Source organism: Scyliorhinus torazame, chromosome 2, assembly GCF_047496885.1.
Source record: "Scyliorhinus torazame isolate Kashiwa2021f chromosome 2, sScyTor2.1, whole genome shotgun sequence".
Lineage (NCBI taxonomy): Eukaryota > Metazoa > Chordata > Chondrichthyes > Carcharhiniformes > Scyliorhinidae > Scyliorhinus > Scyliorhinus torazame.
Window position 1 is genome coordinate 246,737,751 of NC_092708.1, and position 23,335 is coordinate 246,761,085.

Consider the following 23,335-nt stretch of genomic DNA (forward strand, 5'->3'; position numbering starts at 1 on the left):
TTCCATCTACACCACCCGAGCAGGTGGACAAGACCTTGCGTTAGATTGAAAAATAGGAAGGTAGAAATAGTGCAGATAGCTTTGATGTGGAGGCAGCAAAGGACATTGAAAGCTTCTGTAATGAAATTATGTTCTATTGTATCAAATAGCTGGATAACAATTCCAGTAAACAAAACAGCACAGTATTATTTGAGATGAACTTTTGACAGATCTGGCATATGCTCGTCTTCCCTTCGTCTTCAACAGTCAACATTTTGGTGCTTGCCAATGGATAGGGTTTGTTCTGATGTTTGCATTTAATGTAATAGCACCTGATTATCAGGAAAAGTTTTGGCATTGTGAACATTTGTGTCTTGTACTCTGCTTGCATAGAGTTGCAGATCTTTCTTTTCTAAATCTGTCACATTGGAAGAAAATATTAAAACTATTAATATTAAAATTGTCTTGGTAATAATTTAAGTGTTGGCCAATATTGTGATATTTCTTCTCAGCAAAGATGTTTATGAGCCACAGATCATAGGCATACACCCCCTAAACAATAGTTTTTTGTGTTTTTGTGCACGGTAGCACAAGTGGATAGAACATAGAACATAGAACAATACAGCGCAGTACAGGCCCTTCAGCCCACGATGTTGCACCGAAACAAAAGCCATCTAACCTACACTATGCCATTATCATCCATATGTTTATCCAATAAACTTTTAAATGCCCTCAATGTTGGCGAGTTCACTACTGTAGCAGGTAGGGCATTCCACGGCCTCACTACTCTTTGCGTAAAGAACCTACCTCTGACCTCTGTCCTATATCTATTACCCCTCAGTTTAAGGCTATGTCCCCTCGTGCCAGCCATATCCATCCGCGGGAGAAGGCTCTCACTGTCCACCCTATCCAACCCCCTGATCATTTTGTATGCCTCTATTAAGTCTCCTCTTAACCTTCTTCTCTCCAACGAAAACAACCTCAAGTCCGTCAGCCTTTCCTCATAAGATTTTCCCTCCATACCAGGCAACATCCTGGTAAATCTCCTCTGCACCCGCTCCAAAGCCTCCACGTCCTTCCTATAATGCGGTGACCAGAACTGTACGCAATACTCCAAATAGCACTGGCTTCACAGCGCCAGGGTCCCAGGTTCGATTCCTCGCTGGGTCACTGTCTGTGCGGAGTCTGCACGCTCGCCCAATGCCCTGATGCCTTTTTTAACTGGTTGTTTCCCCCATCGCAAACATGCCCAGTCATCTGTAGATCAAAGTGCCATACATTGGCCATGGAACCACAGCGCCCTTCTGCCTCAAATGCAGTGCCAAACTGCTTAGTTCAAGCCCTGCTGAAGCCCATCGCATTAACTTTGCTGGCTCCTTCAAGGGCTGTTGTCTGTCTCTGGCGCTGGTACACCCCACGATGTGTTCAGTCTCTGAAAACAGGCAAACATCAATGGTACTGTTGTTGTATTTAGCATTAGGCATACTCAGCCAGGTTGAGAAGATGAAGGCTGAGAACGAATAAAAAAAGATCACTCAAACAATTGAATTTTACGAGAGGCGGTGGAAGAATTGGAAGACAAATTTCAGTGGCAGTGTGAAAGTATGGCACAGTGTATTTTTGATGCCCCCTTAAAACCTCCTTTGGACTAGCCTCAGTGAGAACCCTGTGATAAAACATTTTTTTTGGAAGATTCAATCATGGATTTTCCACATGGCTTTTAAATAAACGGAATATTAAAATGTGTGATTATCAGTGATTGCATTGCATGTCAGTGCTTGCACGAGTACATATGTGGTAGCACAGACTTTCTGAAAGTTAGTTGGCTGTCATGGTGGAAATTATCAATGTTAGCCAGATTGGAATAGACAATGCCTAAAATAGGAGATCGTTTTTGTCTGGAACGAATCTTCGACCGTGCAACATGATTTTTTGTATTTGCTATTATGGCTGGCTGTCAGACAGATAACAAACAGATAGGAAGTTTTCTCCAAAAGAACTGGCATGTTTATTCAAAGCATTGTATTGTTGTATAATATTGCACATAGCTGACCAGCATTACATAGGATTTCTAAGGAATGTAACATTTGTTGTGCACAAAATACTTATTTTTTGCTTTGGCAATAAAAGATGCCTTTTTAAAAATTACTTCTCCAATTCTACTCCCATTTGCTTCTGAAGGCATCGATTGAAAGAAATATGGTTCCATCAGTTGCCGTCTTTCTCAAGTGTCTTTTAAAATTTTCTTCATGTTGGCAATAGGCGGCACAGTGGTTAGCACTGCTGCTTCACAGCACCAGGGACCCAAGTTCAATTCTGGCCCTGGGTTACGGTGTGAAGTTTGCATGTTCTCTCTGTGTGATTTTGCTTTGGTTTCCTCCCACAGTCCAAAGATGTGTAGGTTAGGTGGGGTTGCGGGTGCATGGGCCGAGGTAGGGTACTCTTTTCAGAGGGTGGTTGCAGACTTGATGGGCTGAACAACCATTTTCTGCACTGTAGGCATTCTATGAATGCTGACCACACTGTATTCATTGCCCATCCCTGGGGGTTGACTGACTGGTGAGTGCTTAAGGTCTGGATCTTTGACTGCTCATGTTCCCCCTTCCTCCTCTCTCTAGTCCAATTGTAGCACCCACAGCAGAACCCAGGCGGAGATCAGATAACTCACTGAGCAGGAACTGAACCAGGGGATCCCACACTTCCTGAGGCCTTTGGAGGTAACTACTATTCTGTATCATCAACAGTGAAGACGTATGACTGGTGATCTCTACCTCTCCCCTTTCAAGTTGACGTGGGAAGTTCTGTTTGATCTTCATGAACCATTGCAGCCCATGAGTGCTATTGTTGCCACAATGTTATGTTAGGAATTCTAAGCTATTGACCTAGAAATGATGCAAGAACTATGATTACATGTTCAAATCAGGATGGTTTGTGTTTTGGAGGGAGATGATGCTAGTTTTGTAATTGTCTATGGCAGAGCTGAGCTGTGCTCTTGCAGGAAGCTTGGAGAGTTGCTCTAGGGTATCCTGTGGATAGTACCCCTTCGCCCACCCCCCCAAAAAAAAAAGCTTGGTGTACTACAGTTACTTTTAGTACCCCAAGTGACTCAGCTGACAGTGTAGCCTTGAGTTCAAACCAGTTTTAGTGCTTTAGTACAATGGAATGAAGAGGAACTATTTATGCATTGAATTGGTCATTGATTGAATCATATCAGAAATCTGTCAAACCCGAAACAGTGTTCACTGGTCTAACCGCAGTAAATTCTACTGTCTGGAACTTTCCTGGTTCCAAGTAGTGTATACATTCTTCTTTGGAGAAGTTTTATGCGAGAGCCAATGGATTCACTGCAACTTCAAACCTACCTGAATACTTCCTTACAATTTGGTGTCTATTCTGATACTATATTAGAATTATATGATTGATGTTTTTTAAGGGGTCTGCACACAGTGTCTTGATTAGTTCATTAACATATATATATGCATTATTATACCACGTCAGTAAGCATTCTACACTTGATCACTAATTTCCAATTTGAATAACATCAAATATATATATGTTTCAGTTTTCACAAAATCCATGCTTAGGTGCTTTTCATATTTGGTGAATTGTTGTTTCGCTTTTTAAAAATCTTATTCCCAGATATATTTTGTCTGTGGAAGAGCACATGGGAAAATTAGTGCATCCTGCTAATAAAGCGTGATAAAAGACTCACTTAGACACTTGCTGAATTCCATGCAAGTTGCACCACTGTGAAACTGAATCAAAATCCGACACAGCCCCATAAGGAATGACGGAAAACCGAAAGAATTGCGTTCCACTGAGTAGCATTAGAAGGCAACTTAGAGCAACATTGACAAAGAGCTAGAAGCTGATCCCTAATGCCTCTTGACAATAGTTGGTGCATAACAGTGGCAATTATGAAATGTAGAAAGAAACTGATAATTATTTATTTAACAATTGTGTTTGCAGCTGCCTTTTATTTTTGACCTTGTTTCAGTCACCAGTCTTCCTTTGTGAAAGGTAATGTACTTCACAAGGATGCTTTAGCACGGTAAAGGTACCATATCAATGCAGCTTGTACTAACACTGGCTGTCAAACATCTTATAATTGTAGTAATGAGTACTAATACAAAAGGTAGAGATATAACATGGCATTGTTGTAATGTAGCAAAGTCTATATTAGTAAATCAGGGCTGACTGTTTAGGTGGATTATTAATAAATAAATAAATAAACAGGTTTGCCATCCAGAAGGTGAGGATGAATGCTCAGAATAGCTTGCTTTCTAAGTGTCTATGTCAACAGATCAGCCCTTTCCTGTCTCAAACACCAAAAATTGCAGCTCTTCAGAAAGTCTCTTGGAATTAACAGTGGTTGTCATCTAACTAGTAAGAAAAAGTATGATAAGTTTTAAAATATGTTTTTAAACATTTTAGGTACAGGAGGAATTGCTTCACATTGGGCAGCATGGTGGCACAGTGCTTAGCACTGCTGCCTCACAGCGCCAGGGACCCGGGTTCAATTCCAGCCGAGGGTAATTGCCTGTATGGAGTTTGCAAATTCTTCCCGTGGATTTCCTCCAGGTGCTGCGCTTTTCTCCCACAGTTCAAAGATGTGCAGGTTAGGTGGATTGGCCATGCTAAATTCCCCCTTAGTGTCCAGGTCAGATGGAGTTATGGTGTTTCAGGAATAGGGTGGGGGAGTGGGCATTCTTTTGGAAGGTTGGTCAATGGGCCAAATGGACTCTTGCACTGTTACGGATTCTATAAATATCTCCCCTTCCAAAATGTGGTTTTGTCCTTTTGGTGGTTTAAGCATCTAAATAAAATTATGGGTAGCTCTTGTGTTGTAAACTTGAGTGCTCCGAGCTTCGGACTGACACTATTGCCATAAACTCATTTTACTTCAGATCTTTCCAGCTGTTGGAGACAGATTTCTATCCCATCATTCTGGCTTATATCGAGACCAAGGGGCTGTGGCAGTGTAAAGTCAGGATTGTATTTGACTGCTTGGAATTCAATTCTGCTTTTCCATCTGCTGTAGAAGCAATACCAGGATAGTCGCTTACCCTCAAGCCAAACTACTTCACATTACCAGAAAATTGGGCTATGGGTTGAAGCCCCACTCCAGGAACTTCAGCATGTCATTTGACACTTAAATGCAATATTAAGGGATGCTGCTAGCAGTGGAGTTCCCCTGATGTCCTGGCCAACATCTATCCTTCGACCAACATTGCATAAGCAGGTTATTAAACCAGTAACTTGCAGTGCACAAATTGGCTACTCTGGTTCTTCATTTTATAAGTTTAAGAGTATTTCATTGGCTGTGAAGTGTTAGGGGATGACCTGAGGTCATGAAAGGTACTAGATAAATGAAAGTTCTTTCTTTAACAATCAAAAGTTTCAAATTACATCATTCAACCACGACAGATGAAGCTTGATCCGCTGTGTTTTGTAATTTGTTTTTCTCCCCTTTTCCCTGCACAGATTTTCCCTGCCATGCACCTTCACTAGCCAAGAGGACAAGCTGCCAGGCCTCTATCAATGTTGTCAAGCTGGGCACAAGGAGGTGTGTGAAAAAGGCCCACGATTCCCCATACCACACCACCACCCCCAACCCCTCACCACACCCCCAACCTTCAAAGTCTGCTCATATGAAAGTGCCTGATTTCTGCTTTGCACCTACCACAGCACTGTTTACAAATAAGGAATTTGGCATGTGAGGATGTTAAGGCTCTCAAAATTTAAGCAACTTTGAGAATCACTCCCAGATTTGATTCACCTGTTGATTTTAAAAAATAAATACAATATTTATAATATATTTGGCAATTTTAAAAATATTTATGTGGCTTACTTAGGGCCAACTTGGTGATGTTGAGTATTGCAACCATAATACTCTGCATTATAAAGTGGCACAATGGAGGGTTGTCCACCCACACTGAGCAATGCGTTTATGCTTTGCAAAATGTGGATTAGCAACTGTGACATCTCTGTGCACTAGATCGGCACACCCTGCCAGGGAAGCAATTTTAGACCTCTTGCCATCCTACTAAACTAGGTAATGGCTGAGGCTGGGAGCAAGGCTACCTGGCTGCTCACTTAGCAACAGGGATTTGAGTCTTTTTGGAATTAACTGTGTATTCATTATGCTTGGGAAGGGTTACAAAGAAGTTTATGGTTGGTTTGCCTGCACTCTAGTGCAAGTTGTACTTGTCTTCCACCTCGACATGAGATGATATTTACATTGAAAAATTAACATGTGTGTTGTCATTACTTCAGGTTTATTAAGAATGAACATGCCAATGATGTTAGGTTATTCACGGTATCACATTGGGTAGCACTGTTGTTTCACAACTCCAGGGTCCCAGGTTTGATTCCCAGCTTGGGTCACTGTCTGTGCGGAGTCTGCACGTTCTCCCCGTGTCTGCGTGGGTTTCCTCCGGGTGCTCTGGTTTCCTCCCACCAGTTCTGAAAGTTGTGCTGTGAGGTAACTTGGACATTCTGAATTCTCCCTCTGCGTACCTGAACAGGCGCCGGAATGTGGTGCCTCGGGGGTTTTCACAATAACTTCACTGCAGTGTTAAAGCCTACTTGTGACAATAAAAAGATTATTATTATAATATAAATCACATTAAAGCATATGCAAATTGAACAGTTGAAGGAATTTAGAATGCCATTTCTTTGGAAAGAAACTCATTACACATTTTCTGATGGTGTTTTGGCTCCAAATCATTATCAGAAACTTTGATGTGCCAGCTTATATTAAAATGGATGAAGCTGGTCCAGGGTTGAAATGAAAGGATATTGAGAAAAATAAATAACAAATGGGATGTCTCCTTGAGGCTCAAAATAAAAATTAAGACCATCTCCAATTGGTAGGAAGTATTTGCATTTTCTCCTGGTAGTGAGAGATATGGGGAATTACTTTATACAGAAGATAGTTTCATCTTGATTTCTTTCTCTGTGTGGCATCATATGGGAGGCAACTTGAGATTAAGGGGTAAGGAGTTGGGGGAGGGGGTTTAATAAATTGGAATTAAAAAAAGTTAGAATTGAGTAAAGAGAGAAGAATTAAAGGCAGTTTTTCAAAGCGGTTAGATGTGATTCACAGTGTCTTGACGACCAGAAGAAGTTGGAAGTGATTATTGATAGTGAATTGATTGAAAAAGTGATTGACGCAATTTATTGTCAGGATGTGTGAGGTAATATATTTCGGTGAAAACTAAAAGTGCTGTTTTATTTGGAATGAGGACAGGTTTGGAAGAGCAGGGACAGAGGTGCAGTTCACAAAACATTAGCAGCCCTCAAGAGCATAATACTGTATATTTAAAAAAAAACAGAAATGGAATACTGGGTTTTATGGAAGTTGTATAGAACTCTAAAAGTTGATTTTTAAATTAAGAATTTTTTTTTTTACAGCATTTATGTAAAACCATAGATTCCAGTTAGTGTAGTGTGTGGATTTTTAGCTTTCATACTGTAGGAAGACTTCTGAAACAGAGAGGGCACGGCAGAGATTCATTTGGATTTGAAGAAAGCCAAATACGAAGAAAGATGTGAAAAAATAGGTTGCATTCATTCGGACCAAGATTTGGAGTGGTGGTTTGGGGGTGGGTGGGGGTTGACTTGATGTCTTTAATATTGTGAAGAATGGGAAGAAAGGGGCTGAGACCAACTGCTTCCAGTGATTTGAAGATTTGTGAATAAGGGGGCAAGGTCATAGTAGGATTGGAGTTGGGACACAAGCTGGAAAAACATTTTTACAGGCTGCATACCACATCCTCATAATCCTCTATCAGAGTTGTTAAATAGATCAATGACCATGTCAACATTTAAAAGTAGGTTAGGTTGATGGTGAAAGCATGGTGATAAGGAATAGGGACACATGGTGGGCACATGGGTTTGTTTAGATCTGCGGCTCGTGCAGAGACTAAACATCAACGTTGAATGGTTGGGCTGAATAGCATGTTTCCACTTGAGAATTTTGGTGGGAGTCTGTCACTACAACAATGAAAGTAACAACAACTTGCACTTGTGCAGCATATTCAATGTAGTAAAACATCCCAAAGTACTTCTCAGGAGTGTTTTCAAACAAAATTTGACACCAAGCTATACAAGGAGATATTAGGACAATAACTAAAGGATTGACTGAACAGGCAAGTTTTAAGGAATGTCTTAATGGAGAGGTTTAGGAGGAGAATTCCTGAACTTGGAGCCCAGGGCAGCTGAAAATATGGCTGTAGAATATGGATAGGAATATGAAAATAGAAAGCGGGAGGTTTAGTCATGAAGGGATTTGAAAAGATGAACATTTTAAAATTGAGATGTTGCTGCACAGGAGCTAGTGTGAGTGAGCGAACCCAGGGGTGAAATGTAAATGGGACTTGGTGCGAGTTAGGATGCAGGCGGCAGAGTTATTGACGAGCTGAAGTTTATGTAAGGTTTAGGATGGGAGGAAGCCCAGGAGAACATTGGAATAGTCAAATCTGGAGATGACAAAGACATGGATAAATGTGTCAACAACAGGTGAGCTTAGGAAGGGGTGGAGTGAGGAGATACTACAGAGTTGGAAGAGGGTGGTCTTGATGTCGGGTTGAAAGCTCACCTTGGGACTAAGTATGACATCAAGATTGCAAACAGTCTGGAGCAGCCTCAGACAATTGCAATGGAAAGTGGTGGAGTCGGTGGCTACAGAGCGGTCATTGGCTGGGACCTGAGAAAATAGTTTTAGTCTTCCCAATATTTGACTTAAGGAAATTTCTGCTCATCTATCCAGTAGTGGTTGCTGAACATCAATGTGAAAAATAAGTGACAGTGGAGGGATTTGAGGTAGTGAAATCCAGAGGTATCCCGAGTGCAGATATGGGAAGAAAAGCCATTGCTGATGGTTCTATTGTTATGACTGGATAGATAATAATACAACCAAGTGAGGAAAGCCTGACCCGGCTGAATAATGGAGGAGGAGTGTCGGAGGACGATGACATGGTAATCTTTATCAAAGGCTGCAGACACGTTGAGAAGAATATGGAGGGATAGTTTTCCATGGCTACAGAAACATGCTGCCATTTGTGACTTTGATAAAAGATGGTTAAAGTAATAAATAATAAAGATGTGGTAAATAAAGAGAAACCATTTTTAGTGGCTTATGGGTCAATAACCAGAGGGCACAGATTTAAGGTGATTGACAAAAGAACCAGGGGCAACATGAGCAAAAGCTCTTTTGATACAATGAGTGGATAGGATTTTGAATGAATTCCTCATAGGGTGGTGGAAATTGATTTAATTGTAGCTTTCAAAAGGGAATTGGATAGATTCATGAAAGAAAGTTGCAAGAATATGGGAAAAGGGGGGAGGGAGAGGACGTCTTTAGGAATTTGCCAGGACCTGAAGGGCCAAATGAGCACCTATACTATTTCCTGATACTATTCTGTGATTCCACAAGGGCTGTTTCAATAATCTTGAAGAGTTGGAAACCTGATTGGAGGTATTCAATCATGGAATTGTAGGAAAGTTTAGCGTGGATTTGGGAACCAACAGCATGTTCAAGGAATTTGGTGTGTAAAGAGAGGCTGGAGATGGGATGGTGATGAGCAAGGACAGAGGGGTGAAGGGTGGATTTTGTGATAGTTGGAACAAATGAAGTATGGAAGGAACCACGTGTAGACTTGTTTTTATGTGGTATCTTTCATCACCTCACAATATCCCAAAGTGATTTCCAGTCATTAAGTAGTTTTGAAGTACGGGCACTATTGTAATGTAGGAAACAAAGTGGACAATTTGTATGTAGCAAGGTCTCACAAAAGCATGTGATAATGACCTGACAGTTTATTTTCGTGAGTTGGCTGAAGGATAAATATTGGCAGGACACCAAAGAAATGAACAATAGTTTTGTGAAGTGTCCCTTGCAGTCTTGTGGATAAGGTTTCAATCAAGGTTTTACTTGACAAGAACCATATTGGCATAATTTTTCTTTAGTTGCCTTAAAATTTCTTAATTACTTGTATTTAATTTACAGTGATCCAGGAGGTGGAATAGAGATGACTGAGTTTGTACGAGAAGCTACGCCTCCAGTTGGCTGCAGTTCACGCAATTCCTACGCTGGTTTGGACAGTAACCACCAGGTATGGTTAAGACAATGTTGCTGTGATTAGTGACTGCTGCTTAACATTGTTACTTTTTTGCTTTGGTTCAGAATTTTTCTAGCCAAATATCAAAACAGCAGTTTTGTTGCAAACTCAAACTTTTGATAAAAAGGATTTAATTCTGTAAATTAAACAAGCTGCATATTATAAACATGAAGGCTATTTTACATTAACATTTTTCTTGTTCCACTTTTCAGTCAATGTTTCTATTTGATTTTTACAAATTTAATATGGATAGCATGTAAGTTAAGAAATATCATCACCAGAGTCTCTCTGAGTCAATCTCGAGAATGCTGGTTCTGACCAAAATTAAGCATTGGCTAAAACAAAAGCAAAATGCTGCTGACCTGAAATAAAATCAAAAATTACTGGAAAAACTCAGCAGGTCTGGCAACATCTGTGCAGTGCGAAACTGAGTTAATACTTTGAGTCCAGTATGACTCTTTTGTATTGATGAAAAAAATAAACATACTGTTGAAGCTTTTCAGCTTGTGTTCATCAGATTAATTCTCAAGAGTGCCAAGTTGTAAGGGAATAACAATTTATACTACATGAGAAGAAAGTGTTGATTGGTTGGCAAGTGGGCTCTGATTGGTAGAGGTGTTGCTATGGAGACACCTCGATCAACCAGAGTACACATGCCAACCAATCTGCACTCTCTTCTCATGCAGTATAAATTGCCGTTTCCTTTACAAGTTGGTATTCTTGTGAATTGTCTTGATGAACCCAAGCTGAAAACTTCAACATCTTGTCTTTTTTCAGCAATACTCAAGTTCTGTACTACCAAACAACTATGTGACTCAACTCTTTTGGTTTATATATTTTTTCTCTTGGTGTTTGAGTTATGTTAGAAGTTAAGTTAGAGTTTCTTAGTACTTGGAAATAAAATGTCTGGAAACTGCATTCACTGAATCAAATTTACTTGTCCTGAGATTCAAGGCAACACAGTGTTAAAAGTGACAAAGTGTCTTGCAAACGCTACCATTTTAACCACAAAATTGTTAGTGTTAATTCTGCACAGGAACACATCATGATAACAATTGGCATAATTATATATTGTAGCTAGAAAATTATTAGCTTGCTATCTTTGCAATATGGGTATGTGTTTTGTAGTTTATTTGCCTGTTGAAAATCACCTTAACAAAACGGTGTTAAGATCAAAATTGGGAAACACTATGATAAGTTCGAAATGAATACCCTCCTGGAGAAGTTGTGTTAGCTGAAGCTGAAGAACATAGACCATAGGACATAAAATTTACAGTGCAAAAGGCCCATCGGGCCTGCACCAACCCCTGGAAAGACCACCCCACTTAAGCCCACACTTCCACTCTATCCCCGTAATCGAGTAACCCCTCCTAACCTTTTTGGAGCAATGTAGCATGGCCAGTCCACCTAACCTGCACATCTTTTGACTGTGGGAGAAAAACGGAGCAGGTTCTTTAATTGGCAGGATGTGACTTGTGGTGTCCTGTGATTTGTGTTGGCCCCTCCACTATTTAACATTCATTAATGGGTTAGATCAGAGTTTTCCAAACTTTTCTAGCTATGGAATCATTTAACCTCCCATGGGTACTGATTGAACCCCTGAGAAACATTCTTATTATGTTGAAGAGATCGACCATAAAAATTGTTTTTGCGCAATAGGACCAACATACAATTTTTTTTTCCAGAAGTCTTTTCTATTTCTTACATGTATACATGCATTATAATGAAAAAGTTTCTTATTCAGCACTTAAATCTGACCTTTTTGTTATTTTTAATGGGAAAAGTAATGCTGCCTCTTTTGCTCAAATTCATTTAATATTAGGAGTGCTGCTGGAGAGCCTTGGTTCTCATGTCAGGCACACACGTTCTCCCATCTCTCTCTCTCACGCTCACACTCTCGCCATTCGCTTTCTCTCTGCACACATTCACATTCTTGTCCGTCTCTCATTCTATTTCACACAAACACACAAATACACATTCTCATCCCTCTCTTAGTTGCTTTGAGGCAGCTTCCCCTCTATTGTCCCATGGCTGCTTCTATCCTCGAGGCCACTGCTTACCTTGTTCCCCGTCTGGTTGTCTTCGCTCTCTCCCTTGTCGAGATCTTCACATACTGACTTTGTTGTTATTTCTTACTCGCCCAATAAGAGACTGGCTTCTCAGTGCATTGGCTGCTTATATGCTGATTAGCATGCCTATCAGTAGCCAAAGTAGTGGGGAAACCACCTTTGATTGGACAAGCTGGAAGGACAGCTTTTTTTGAATTTAAAATGGCCAGATCTTCCCTGGAATCCCTGGATGACTCCTACGTGACCTCCGTTTGGGGAAACGCTGGCTTAGATGACGGGATCGAAAACCACATATTCAAGTTTTCTTTTTTTAAAATTTTAAAGTACCCAATTCTTTTTTTTTCCCAATAAAGGGGCAGTTTAGCGTGGCCAATTCACCTACCATGCACATGTTTTTGTGTTGTGGGGTGATACACTCGCAGACACGGGGGGAAATGTGCAAACTCCACACGAACAGTGACCCGGGACTGGGATCAAACCCGATCCTCGGCGCCGTGAGCAGTAGTGCCAGCTACTGTACCACCGTGCAGCCTGGAGGCATACAAATACAAGGAGATATTAATATGTGAAGTAAATGGATTTCTGTGTCGGCAAGAGTAAGTTCATTCACTTTTCACTTCAAGATAGAACAAAATCTTTTCAAGATGGTGAAAAGTTAAGAGATTGTCGAAGCCCAAGTGGACTTGGGGACTCGTGCAGAAAACACTAAAACGGCTAATGGAATGCTGACCTTTATATCTGGAGGACAAGAATACAAGAGCTAAACATTACGCTGCATAAAGCCCTAGTTAGACCAGACCTGGATTACGGCAAGCTGTTCTGGACACCTCACCTCCAGGGGCATATATTGGCCTTGGGAGAAATGCCGTGTAGATTTACCAGAATGCAACCTGGACTGAGTTAAATTGGGGCGAGAGATTTTTTAAAATCTAGGCTTCTGTTTCTTAGCATTTGGAATGTTACGGGATGATTTGATCAAAGTTTTCAACATATTATGTGGAACAGATAGGGTAGAATTACCTTCACTGGATGGCAAGTCTACAACTCGGGTATAGTCGTAAAAATTGGAGACCGGTCTTTCAAGAGTGTAGTTGGGAAACAATTCTTCCTGCAATGAATGGTATAAGTATGTAACTTTCTTCCACAAATGGTAGTTGATGCTGTGTAAGTTATGAACCTTAAATCTGAGATTGATAGGCTTTTGTTAAGAAAGAATTATGGGGAAAAGTGGGGCATGTGGAGTTAGGTTCAGATCAGATGCGACCTCAATGAATGGGGAACAGGTTGGGTTGTGCTAAATGGCCCACATCTGTTCCTTTGTTTCAAAAATTAGGTATAGAGAGTGAGAATTTTAAGATGCATCAGTGGGACCTATAGTTGTTGGGTGATGCACACAACTGTTTACTCCTTTACACACCGATTACAGCACTATCGAAGCAATAATGACAGTACCGTTGATGCTCAACCTATTAGACTTTGTGAATATAGGTTTTTAACTATTCAATTACTGTAAATAGTATTTTATTGCCCTTTCCAAAATTGTTTTATTGATTTAAATCCATAATTTTCTAATGAATATTTTATTCTGCTTTTGAGTGAAGAAAGTAGGCATTTGCTGGAGCTGACTTCAGCCAGTTTCCCCTGAATCTCAGAAAAAAGAACAAACCAACTTGTATTTGACAAGAGCTAAAAATAAAAGTTTTGAAATTAGAATGAATTGGTGCTTTATAATGTTGCTGAGAATAAAGTTTGTAAAAAAAATATATTTATTAAAGTTTTTTAACACAATTTTTCTCCCTTACAAACAATAACCCCCCCCCCCGTAACAAAGAAAAAACGAGAAATTGCGCAGAGCAAGATATATACATGGGAAAATGATATATTTACACAGCTTTGTACACTGGCCCTCACCCGTACGTGCCAGTTTCCCCAACCCTTCATGTTATCTCTTGCTCATCCACCCTCCCAGGCAGTCCCCCCTCTCCCACCCCCCCTCCCAGGGCGTGTCCCCCGTCCCCCCCAAGGTTGCTGCTGCTGCTGACCGACCTACCTCTAACGCTCCGCGAGATAGTCTAGGAACGGTTGCCACCGCCTGTAAAACCCCTGCGCAGACCCTCTCAAGGCGAACTTAATCCTCTCCAACTTTATGAACCCAGCCATATCATTTATCCAGGCCTCCAGGCTGGGGGGCTTCACCTCCTTCCACATTAGCAGGATCCTTCGCCGGGCTACTAGGGACGCAAAGGCCAGAATGCCGGCCTCTTTCGCCTCCTGCACTCCCGGCCCATCCACTATTCCAAATAGTGCTAGCCCCCAGCTTGGCTTGACCCGGACTTTCACCACCTGAGATATTGCTCCCGCCACTCCTCTCCAGAACCCCTCCAGTGCCGGGCATGACCAAAACATCTGGACATGGTTCGCCGGGCTCCCTGAGCACCTTCCACATCTGTCCTCTACCCCAAAGAACCAACTCAACCTCACCCCCGTCAAGTGCGCTCTGTGGACCACCTTAAATTGTATCAGGCTGAGCCTGGCACACGAGGAGGAGGAATTAACCCTACCTAGGGCATCAGCCCACAGACCTTCCTCGATCTCCTCCCCCAGCTCATCCTCCCATTTACCCTTCAACTCTTCTACCAGCGCTTCCTCCTCTTTCAACTCCTGGTGTATTTCCGACACCTTGCCCTCCCCGACCCATACACCCGAGATCACCCTATCTTGAACTTCTTGTGCCGGGAGCAACGGGAATTCCCTCACCTGTCGCCTCACAAAAGCCCTCACCTGCATATATCTAAAGCATTTCCCGGGGGTAACTCGAACTTCTCCTCCAGTGCCCCTAGGCTCGCAAACGTCCCGTGAATGAACAGGTCCCTCATTCTTCCAATCCCTGCCCGATGCTAGCTCTGGAACCCCCTGTCCATCTTCCCCGGGACAAACCGGTGGTTACCCCTGATCGGGGACCACACCGATGCTCCCATTGCACCCCGGTGCCGTCTCCACTGGCCCCAGATCCTTAGCGTTGCCGCCACCACCGGGCTCGTGGTATACTTTGTCGGCGAGAGCAGCAGCGGTGCTGTCACCAACGCCCCCAGGATCGTTCCTTTACAGGACGCCATCTCCATCCTCTTCCATGCCGCCCCCTCTCCGTCCATAACCCACTTGCGGATCATCGCCACATTTGCTGCCCAGTAGTAGCTCCCCAGGTTTGGCAGTGCCAACCCTCCTCGGTCCCTACTGCGTTCCAGGAACCCTCTCCTTACTCTCGGGGTCTTATTCGCCCACACAAATCCCATAATACTCCTGCCTACTCTCTTAAAAAAGGCCTTAGTGATCACGATGGGAAGGCACTGAAACACAAACAGAAACCTCGGAAGGACCACCATTTTGACCGACTGCACTCTACCCGCCAGCAAGAGCGGTAACATGTCCTATCTTTTGAAATCCTCCTCCATTTGCTCCACCAACCTCCTCAGATTCAGTTTATGTAGGGTCCCCCAACTCCTGCCTATCTGGATCTCCAGATACCGAAAGCTCCCCTCCGCCCTCCTCAGCGGTAGGTCCCCTATCCCTCTTTCTTGGTCCCCCGCCTGTAATACAAAGTGCTCACTCTTCCCTACATTGAGCTTATAGCCCGAAAACTCCCCAAACTCCCTCAGAGTCTGCATGACCTCCACCATCCCCTCCATTGGATCCGCCACGTACAGCAACAGGTCATCCGCAAATAGCGACACCCGATGCTCTTCTCCCCCTCGGACCACCCCCTTCCATTTATTAGACTCCCTCAATGACATGGCCAGTGGTTCGATCGCCAATGCGAACAACAGGGGGGACAGGGGGCACCCCTGCCTTGTCCCTCGTTTCAGTCGAAAGTACTCCGACCTCCGCCGGTTCGTCACTCCACTCGCCATCGGGGCTCTGTAAAGGAGCTTAACCCAATTGATAAACCCTACCCCGAACCCAAACCTGCGCAGCACCTCCCAGAGGTACTCCCACTCTACTCGGTCAAAGGCCTTCTCCGCGTCCATAGCTGCCACTATCTCCACCTCTCCCTCCTCCGATGGCATCATTATCACGTTTAAGAGCCGCCACACATTGGTGTTTCGTTGCCTGCCCTTTACAAATCCCGTCTGGTCCTCGTGGATTACCCCCGGGACACAGTCCTCGAACCTCGTGGCCAGCACTTTTGCCAGCAACTTTGCATCCACATTGAGGAGCGAGATCGGCCTGTACGATCCACATTGCAGTGGGTCCTTGTCCCGCTTTAGGATCAAAGAAATTGTCACTTCCGACATTGTCGGGGGCAGGGTCCCCTCCTCTCTTGCCTCATTAAAGGTCCTCACCAGTAGTGGGGCCAACAGGTCTGCGTACTTCCTGTAGAACTCCACCGGGAATCAGTCCGGTCCCGGGGCCTTCCCCACCTGCATGCTCCCCAAACCCTTGCTCAGCTCCTCCAACCCAATTGGTGCCCCCAAACCAGCCACCTTGCTCCTCCACCCTCTGGAATCTCAGCTGATCTAGGAATCGTCTCATCCCCTCTTCCCCCGCTGGGGGCTGGGATCTGTACAGCTCTTCATAAAAGGCCTTGAATACCTTGTTTATTTTCGTCGCACTCTGAACCGTGGCTCCCTTCCATCTTTGACTCCCCCTATTTCCCTCGCTGCCATCCTCTTATGGAGCTCGTGTGCCAGCATCCGACTAGCCTTTTCTCCATACTCGTAGGTCACCCCCTGCGCTTTCCTCCACTGTCCCTCCGCCTTCCCTGTGGTCAACAGGTCAAACTCCGTCTGGAGCCGTCGTCTTTCCCCAAGTAATCTTTCCTCCGGGGCCTCTGCATATCTCCTGTCCACTCTCAAAATCTCCCCCACTAACCTCTCCCTTTCCATACCCTCTGTCTTCTCCCTATGAGCCCTAATAGAAATTAGCTCTCCCCTGATCACCGCCTTCAACGCCTCCCATACCACCCCCACCTGCACCTCCCTGTTGTCGTTGGCCTCCAAGCACCTTTCGATACACCCCCTCACCTTCCCACACACCACCTCGTCCGCCAGCAGTCCCACATCCAGCCGCCACAACGGGCGTTGGTCCCTCTCCTCTCCCAGCTCCAGTTCCACCCAGTGTGTGGCATGGTCCGAAATGGCTATAGCCGAATACTCCGTCCCCTCCACCCTCGGGATGAGCGCCCTACCCAGAACAAAAATCTATCCGGGAGTAGGCTTTGTGTACATGGGAGAAGAAAGAAAATTCCCTGGCCTGCGGCCTTGCAAACCGCCATGGGTCCACTCCCCCCATCTGATCCATAAACCCCCTAAGTACCTTGGCCGCCGCCGGCCTCTTTCCAGTCCTTGATTTGGAGCGGTCTGGTGCTGGATCCAACACTGTATTGAAGTCCCCTCCCATTATCAGGCCTCCTATCTCCAGGTCCGGAATGTGCCCCAACATGCGCTTCATGAATCCTGCATCATCCCAATTCGGGGCGTATACGTTTACCAACACCACCCACGTCCCTTGCAGCCTACCGCTCACCATTACATATCGCCCTCCATTGTCCGCTACAATAGTCTTGGCCTCAAATGACACCCGCTTTCCCACCAATATTGCCACCCCTCTATTCTTCGCGTCCAGTCCCGAATGGAATACCTGTCCAACCCATCCCTTTCTTAGCCAGACCTGGTCCGCCACCTTCAGGTGTGTCTCTTGGAGCATAGCCACGTCCACCTTCAGTCCCTTTAAGTGCGCGAACACTCGAGCCCTCTTCACCGGCCCATTCAGGCCCCTCACATTCCACGTTATCAGCCGGATTGGAGGGGCTCTCACCCCCACGCCCCGCCGACTAGCCATCTCCTTTTCTGGGCCAGTCCCGTGTCCACGCCTCCCTCACGCTCCAGTCCCCCAGAGGGGGGATCCCCGTCCCGACCACCTCTTCTGTGTCCCATTCCCTTTCGGCCAGTGCAGCAGCAACCCTCCCCGCCCCCCCCCCCTTCCCCCCCCCTCCCCTCCCCCCCCCGCTAGACCCCTGTCTAGCTTTTTTGCTCCCCCCATGTCCCTCCCGTAAGTCAGCTGACGCCTGCTGACCCCGGCTTCCCCCGCTGTCCTATTGACCTCCCCGCGTGGGAGTCTCCCAGTCCATATGCATTCCTTCGTTCCCCTTCCCGCCTTTCTTCCCGTGCGCGGGAAAACACCCCGCGCTTTCCAAAGCCCGCTCCGCCCCCTCTGGCGCAGCTCCTGTCGCGGCCTTGTCTCTCTCCCCCAGCCCATGTAACATTTCCTGCGCATGATTGACCCCCTATATACAACAACCATCACACATCAAACCTCAAACATCCCCCCCCACCCTCACAAACCCTCAGTTGGAGTCCAACTTTTCGGCTTGTACAAAGGTCCACGCCTCTTCAGGCGTTTCGAAGTAATAGCGTTGGCCCTTGTATGTGACCCACAGTCGCGCTGGCTGCAGCATTCCGAATTTCACTTCTTTCCGGTACAACGCCGCTTTGGCCCGATTGAAACCCGCTCTTCGCTTTGCAACCTCCGTGCTCCAGTCCGGGTACATTCGGATCTCTGCATTGTCCCACTTACTGCTCCGCTCCTTCTTGGCCCATCTCCGGACCCACTCTCTGTCCGTGAACCGGTGGAACCTCACCACCATCGCCCTTGGCGGCTCATTTGCCTGGGGCTTCTTCGCCAGCACCCGATGTGCCCCGTCCAACTCCAGCGGCCTCGAAGGGGCCTTCGTGCCCAACATTGCCTCGAGCATCGTGCTCGCGTATGCCCCGGCATCAGCCCCCTCCACTCCCTCAGGGAGACCCAGGATTCTCAGATTCTTTCTACTCGACCTGTTCTCCAGGTCTTCGAGTCTTCCCGCTCACCTCTTGTCTAGCGCCTCGTTCTGCTCCACTCTCACCGCCAGGCCCACGAGCTCGTCCTCGTTCTGACTGACTCTTTTCTGTACCACCTGGACCGTAGCTTCGTGGACCTTCTGGGTGATCCCGAGTCCTTCAATTGCCGAAAGCATAGGCGCCAACATCTCCTTGCGCATCTCCTCGCGCTGCCCCTCGAAGCAGCGCTTGATGAACTCCTGCAGCTCCCCTTTGTCCGTGGCCGATGCCATTTTGTTTTCTTTCCCTCGCTTCCCCCGTTGCTCCAGTGCCGCTCCTCTGGCCGTTACACTTCTGGTCCGTTGAAAAAGTCTATGGAAACTCCTGAAAGAGGTCTGAGAGTCAGTTCCAGACGGGAGCTGCTGAATGTGTGACCTACTCCTCCATGGCCGCCACCGGAAGCCTCGACCCTGCTTCTTCAATGGCCCTGGTAGACCCTTTCACAGTTGTTCCCTCTGCTGCTAGAATTCACCTTTGATAGAGTCAAGTCAGATTGCAGCTTTAAGCTTGCCCTTCCCCCGCCTGCATGCTGGAAGAGGCCCTTGTCTAAACCTGCAGCCAAAGCCAAATCCTTTACTATTTCTGCTGGGTCTGGTAGCCAAAAGACATAACATTCCTGGGGGACACTGTCAAGGGAATGCTGCAGTCTTCTTGCCACACCGGGAAATGTCAAACAAATGCCGTGGGGGCCCTGTAAAAGAGCCCAAAAGTCCGTTCCAAGCGGGAGCTACCGAATATGCGACCTAGCTCTGCATAGCCGCACCCAGAAGTCTGCTGAGAATAAAGTTAAAGACTACCTGCGATATCAGAAAATATGGAATGAGTTGGCTGCTGTGATACTTTAGCTGTATTCTACGGATGATGTTTCGGCAGTTCAGCAGAATTGAAATTATAGTGTTCTCTTGAGTGTTCAATCACTTATGCTTCCAATTATCCTTGTAATCTCTATTTGTGTTTCTACCCGTATATTCACTTATCCCATGTTTTGTGCAAGTTAATTAACCATAAAATGATTTAGAAACATAGAAAATAGGAGCAGGAAGAGGCCATTCGGCCCTACGAGGCTGCTCCACCATTCATTATAATCGTCACTGATCATCCAACTCAATAGTCTGTTCCCACCTCTTCCCCACCCCACCCCCAACCCTCCTACCCGTTGATCCCTTTTGCCCAAGAGCTCTATCTAACTCTTTGAAAACATACAATGTTTTGCCCTCAACTACTTTCTGTGGTATTGGATTTCACAGGCTTGCCATTCTCTGGGTGAAGAAATTTCTTCTCATCTCAGTCTTGTATCCTCAGAATGTGATCCCTGGTTCTGGATTCCTCCACCATCAGGAACATCCTTTTCTACCCTGTCTAATCCTATTAGAATTTTATATGTTTCTATGAGATCCCCCTCATTCTTTTGAACTCCAGTGAATATAACCCTAACTGACTCAATCTCTCCTCATAGGTCAGTCCTGTCATCCCAGGAATCAGTCTGGTAAACCTTTGCTGCCCTCCCTTTGTAGCAAGTACATCCTTCTTCAGATAAGGAGACCCAAATTGCACACACTATTCCATGGTTTCACCACAGCCTTGTATAATTGCAGCAAGACACCCCTGCACCTGTGTTTGAATCCTCTCATTATGAAGGTCAACATACCATTTGCCTTCTTTACCGCCTGCTGTACCTGCATGCTTACTTTCAGTGACTGGTGTACAAAGGCACCCAGGTCTCATTACATATTCCCCTTTCTTAATTTATAGCCATTCAGATAATCTGACTTCCTCTTTTTGCTACCAAAGTAGATAATCTCACATCTGTCCACAATACACTGCATCTGCCATGCATTTGTCCACTCACTGAACTCACAATGAAGCACCTCTGCATCCTCCTCACAGCTCATCCTCCCATATTACAATTTCAATTTTAAGTCGTTTGATTCTGTTCAGTGATGTTATACTGAAACTGAAGGGCAAAGGAAAGATCTCACCATAAATACTGTGTAGAGTCCTTGTACCAAGGCATAGGAGAAACATTTGAATCATGCAGTCTGTAATGATGAGACGCAAGGTCAATCCCTAGCATCAAATAATTAACTTTATGGAGGCAGGAGGTGGCTGCAAAAAGGATTTGTTAAATGTATATAGGATATCAAATAGCATTGGTTTTCAGTATATTAGAACAAGGAAGTATAGGTTGCATTTTGGTAAAGGAGAACTTTGCAACAAACGTGAAGAAGTACTTCTTGACACGAAGAGTAACCCATATTTTGGTGTATTAGTGGAGAAAGCAAAATTAGAAATGAACAAAATTTGTATTAATAGAGGAGATTTAAAAAAATATTTTTCACGAGAGGTTAGCATTGCTGTAAGGACAACACTTGTTCTCATCCCTAATTGCCTTTGTTCTTGAATTGCTGCAGTCCATCTGGTGTAGGTACACCAATAATGTTATTCGTTAGGGAGTTCCAGGATTTTGACTCCGCAACAGTGAAGGAACAGGAATATAGTTCCAAGTCGGGATGATTTGTGGCTTGGAGAGGAACTTGCAGGTGGTGGTGTTTCCATTCATCTGCTACCTTGCTCTTCCAGGTGGTTGAGGTCATGGGTTTGGAAGATGCTGTTGATGGAGTGCTGCTGAGTTGTACAGTGTATATGGTACACACACTGCTGCCACTGTGTTGGTTGTTGAAGAAGTGAACGTTAAAGGTGTTGAATGGGGTGTTGATCAGGTGGCCCGTTATGCTCCGGTTGGTATCAAACTTCAAAGTTGGTGGAGCTGTACTCATCCAGGCAAGTGGAGAGGATTCCATCACACTTCTGATTTGTGCCTTATGGATTGTGGACAGGCTTTGGGGAGTTGGGAAGTGAGTTATTCATGTTATTCAGGATTGTTGGTCCTGACCTGGTCTTGTTATATTTATTTTCTCGTCCAGTTAAGGTATTGGTCAGGGGTAACCCCAGGATGTTGATGGTGGGCGGTTCAATGACTGTAATCCTGTTGAATCTAAAGGGGAGACAGTGAGATTCTCTCTTTTGGAAGTGGCTGTTGCCTGGTACTTGTGTGGCATAAATGTTACTTGTTACTTTATCAGCCCAAGCCTGAATGTTCTCCAGGCTTGCTGCGTATGAACATGGACTGGTTAAGTACCTGAGGAGTCATGAATGGCACTGAACACTGCAAGCATCCTCACTTCTGAACTTACGATGAAGCAGCTGAAGATGGTTGGTTACTACCCTGAGGAACTCCTTCAATTATATCCTGAGGCTGAGATAACTGACCTCCAACAACCACAACTGTCTTCCTTTCTGCTAGACATGAGTCCGACCAGTGGAGAATACACCCCCTATCCCCCTCAAACCTATTGACTTTCCTTTTGCTAAGGCTCCTCGATGCTATTCTCTTCAAATGCTGCCTTGATGTCAAGGGCAGTCACTCTCGTTTCACCCTTTGTTTCAGCTCTTTTATCCACTTTTGAACCAAAGCTGTAAATTAGTTCAGGAGCTGAATGACCCTGGCAGAACCCAAACTGAGCATCAGTGTGAGCAGGTTAATACTTTTATAAGGGCCACCTGATAGTACCATCGAAGGCACCACCTTATTAGGTTCTTGATTAATAAGGGGAAATGGGGTTATGGGGAGAAGGCAGGAAAATGGGGATGAGAAAAATATCAGCCATGATTGAATGGCGGAGCAGACTCGATGGGCCGAGTGGCCTAATTTTGCTTCTATGTCTTCTGGTCTTTCATCTTGTTGGATGTGGCTGACCATCCCACTTTGTACTGACAGTTGGTGTGTTGGCCCCTTTTCATGTTGCTCAAATAGCTAAATCATCTTTAACTTTCCCCATAATATTTTTCATGTTACCTCCACCAAGCATAAATGATGTCTCGGTATACGAACGAAAGAGATAATATACCATGTATTATGGGGTTCTCCCACGTGAATGAGGAGTAGAAATTTTAGTAGATATTGTCAAATACAATCCGAAGGAGCAAATATGTCATGGAAAATGGACTCAGAAATAGAAAACTCGAGCCAACTCTTGACACATAATGAAACTTATGTTGTGATAATAATAGTGCTTGTTAGGTGAATTGGACATTCTGAATTCTCCCTCAGTGTACCCAAACAGGCGCCAGAGTGTGGTGACTAGGGGAATTTCACAGTAACTTCATTTCAGTGTTAATGTAAGCCTACTTGTGACACTAATAAAGATTATAATTATTGTAATTAGGTCTTAACCTGTGTCCTAACTGAAAAAAGGAATCTAGATGAAATTATTTCACAACATTCTACCAA

At 44.7% G+C, this 23,335-nt stretch overlaps 1 protein-coding gene across 5 annotated transcripts in view; it reads left to right on the forward strand.

Moving 5' to 3' along the window:
- pcnx1 (pecanex 1) overlaps positions 1 to 23,335 on the forward strand; it is a 450,027-nt gene that overhangs the window by 124,444 nt on the left and 302,248 nt on the right. For all 5 annotated transcript variants that reach the window (XM_072486041.1, XM_072486049.1, XM_072486025.1 and 2 more), the window contains exon 3: positions 9,992 to 10,097. In XM_072486041.1, the coding sequence (XP_072342142.1) occupies positions 9,992 to 10,097 (106 nt within the window). The remainder of the gene's footprint in view (positions 1 to 9,991; positions 10,098 to 23,335) is intronic.